Here is a 2,810-nt window from a genome sequence, read left to right on the forward strand (position 1 = left end):
CTCCCTCACAGCAGTGCCCCTCCCCACCCCGGCGGTACCCACTGGGAGGCCTGCAGGCTCCAGGGCTCCACTGCCAGTTGGGGCTCAAGGAGTTTTGTGAGTCCAGGGAGGTTCTCAGGTTTGCTCTCTGTTTCTCTTTCCAGCCTCAGCTTGTCCCAGGGTTTATTATCAGCAAAGGCAACAAGGCCCCTGATGGCAGGAAGCTGGCTGGGGCTCAGGCTGCTGGCCCTTCAGCCCTGGGGGCCTCTCAGCAAATAGTCCCTTGGAAACAGGGCGGCTGTCCCTGCGGAGGGGGCAGGCTGGGAGGGGCCTCACTCCCCCAACACTGGACCCTGGATGAGGCCCTGTGTGAGCAGGACTGCAGCCCTGGCTGGCAGGACTGTCTTGGGCAGTGACCTGGGCAATTGCGTGGTCTCCAGGGTCCCTGCCACTCTGGCCACGTGTCCCTGTCACAGCCCTGAAACCCCTTCAGGCCCCTGTTCTCCTGTCTCAGTTCCAGTCCAGGCCCCTCCTCCATGGGAAGGTTGGCTCCATGCCTGCATCCCTTCTGGGTCAGAAGACACCCACTGGGCTGCCTCAGGGCCCCAGGGACCCTAGGATCCCCCCAGTCATCTCCACTCTGTCCCCCGCCCGCCCCAGTCCCGGGTGCATTCTCAGGGTCGTCTCCTCCCAGGGGTCTTGCAGGGGCCTCCTCTCCTGCATCATGTGCGTGCTCTATGCCATAGATATGGCTTACATGTGGAAACGCTACAAGTTGAAGAACATCCCCTGCTATGTGCACACACTACCAGGCCTGCTAAAGATTCTGGAGAGCGCAGTGGCCTGTGTCATCTTCGTCTTTATCAGCAACACCTCCCTGTACCTGCACCAGCCGGCCCTGGAGTGGTGTGTGGCCGTGTACTCCATCTGCTTCGTCCAGGTAGTCGTGGCCATGCTGCTGAAGCTGAGGGGCTGGGAGAAGAGACTGCCCCTCCGGCTCCCCACTTTCCATCGGGTGGGGACCTGGTTCTCATTCCTCCTCTATGTCATTGCCATGGTCCTCTGGCCACTCTACCAGTTCAACGAGAAGTTAGGTGGACAACCCCACTGGTACAGAGATATGAGCTGCGTTGATGAGCTCACCAACTATGGCTGCGTTTGGGACCAGCAACTGGCTGTGGCCATCCTGACAGCCATCAACCTGGTGATTTACATGGCCGACCTGGTGTACTGGACCCGCCAGGTTTCTGTAGGTCTGAGGACCAGCCCAGTTTACTTTATTCCCTCCACTAAACAGAGGTGGTCTTCACAGAACTCTATTTACTGCTGATGCCCTCTTCTGGCCCCCTCTCTCCCTCCTCACACCCTTTGCATTCATCCCACTCTCTTTTCTGTTTCCTTCCCTCCATCTGCTCTGTCTCCTTCCTATTTTCATTGGCTGCCCATGTCCTATTTTGCTTCTTTCTCTTGCTTCTCTCATCTTTTCTACATTTTTTACTTTTTGCCCCTTTTCTGGTCATCCTTGGTTTTCTCGCCTCCTGTATCCTGACCACCTCTCCGCATTTTCCTTCTTCTGATCCATCAGGACCTGAGACTCCTTCCTTCTCTGTCCACCACCCCTCCCACCTCCTAAGGTGCTGACTCTACAGCACACAGCCCTTTGTGCAGCTGTTCACACCCTGGGCCTCGGGAGGGGCCTCATTGCCAAAGCATATCTGTCCCCCTGACAGTGCCTTAGTTGCTGTGTGTTTCTGGGGTGGGAGTGATGGTGGGTAGCTAGGCATCGGGCCTCCCTTCTCCCAATAGAAGGCAGTGTATAGTGCACCTCCCCTTTAAGTAAAAAAAAAAAAAAAAAAACAACATTCTGGAGGTCACTGATTCCCAATGGGCAAGAGTCCTGAAGCAGAGATTTTGGATCCCTGGGCCCAGCCTGATGCTCAGCCTCACCTGAGATTGGCTCCAAAATTCTTCCGAGCTTACTAAACACTGGCTGCCTAGAGGGCATCTTGAAGGAATTTGGGATGACTTCCACCCCCAACCAGTCTCTGGAGAAATGAAAAAGGAGCTGGTGAAGAACCCCAGGGACTTGCAGACACCTGTCTGCAGTGTTGGTGAGGGGCAGTGATGGCCTCCTGCCTCAGTGATCACAACTGCAGGTCCTGCCTCTGCAGGGAGAAGAGCATGGCCACTGCAGCCTTATGTGATGCTAGCCTGAGATTATTTTTTTCTTTCTTTTCCTATCTTCTGGTCAGGAGGCCAATAATTATTGGGTGACTTGTTCTTAAAGAGAAAGTTTCTTTTCAGAATTTCTTAGGCAGGTGGTTTGGGGGTGGGGGTGGGGTGGTTGTTGCTGCTTCCACTGCCAAAGGAATTGCATTGCTTGAGTGTGAGGTGACACGTGTGTGTGTTTCTGTGTACCTGTTGCTTTCTGCTGCTGCTTCCTGAGTTTCTGGAATCAGGTAAAATAAATATATAATTAAAAAATTTTTTTCTAGATCTTTTTGTTTCCATGAGCCCCTGTTGTCAATCATCGGGAAAAGCCTTATACTTTTTCTCACACACTTAATGTTCTTTTATCTCAGTATAAAGATAAAGAGCGTCGTCCATGGCTCAGCAGTAAAGAATCCATGGGCAATGCAGGAGACAATGCAAGAGATGCCAGTTTGATCCTTGGGTAAGGTAGATCCCCTGGAGAAGGGCATGGCCTCCCACTCCAGTACACTTGTCTGGAGAATCCCATGGACAGAGGAGCTGGGTGGGCTACAGTCCATGGGTCACTAAGAGTTGGACAAGACTGAAGCCACTTAGCATGCATATAAAGATGAAAGGGA

The 2,810-nt window shown here is 53.4% G+C and overlaps 1 protein-coding gene across 1 annotated transcript; it reads left to right on the forward strand.

The window, feature by feature from the left end:
- The first annotated feature begins 532 nt into the window (after positions 1 to 532).
- LOC107131597 (myeloid-associated differentiation marker-like) lies at positions 533 to 1,309 on the forward strand. The gene has a single exon (XM_015459175.2). The coding sequence runs from the start codon at positions 533 to 535 to the stop codon at positions 1,307 to 1,309; it is 777 nt and encodes a 258-aa protein (XP_015314661.1).
- The last annotated feature ends 1,501 nt before the right edge of the window (positions 1,310 to 2,810 follow it).

The sequence above is a fragment of the Bos taurus genome, chromosome 21 (genome assembly GCF_002263795.3).
Source record: "Bos taurus isolate L1 Dominette 01449 registration number 42190680 breed Hereford chromosome 21, ARS-UCD2.0, whole genome shotgun sequence".
Taxonomy (NCBI): Eukaryota; Metazoa; Chordata; class Mammalia; order Artiodactyla; family Bovidae; genus Bos; species Bos taurus.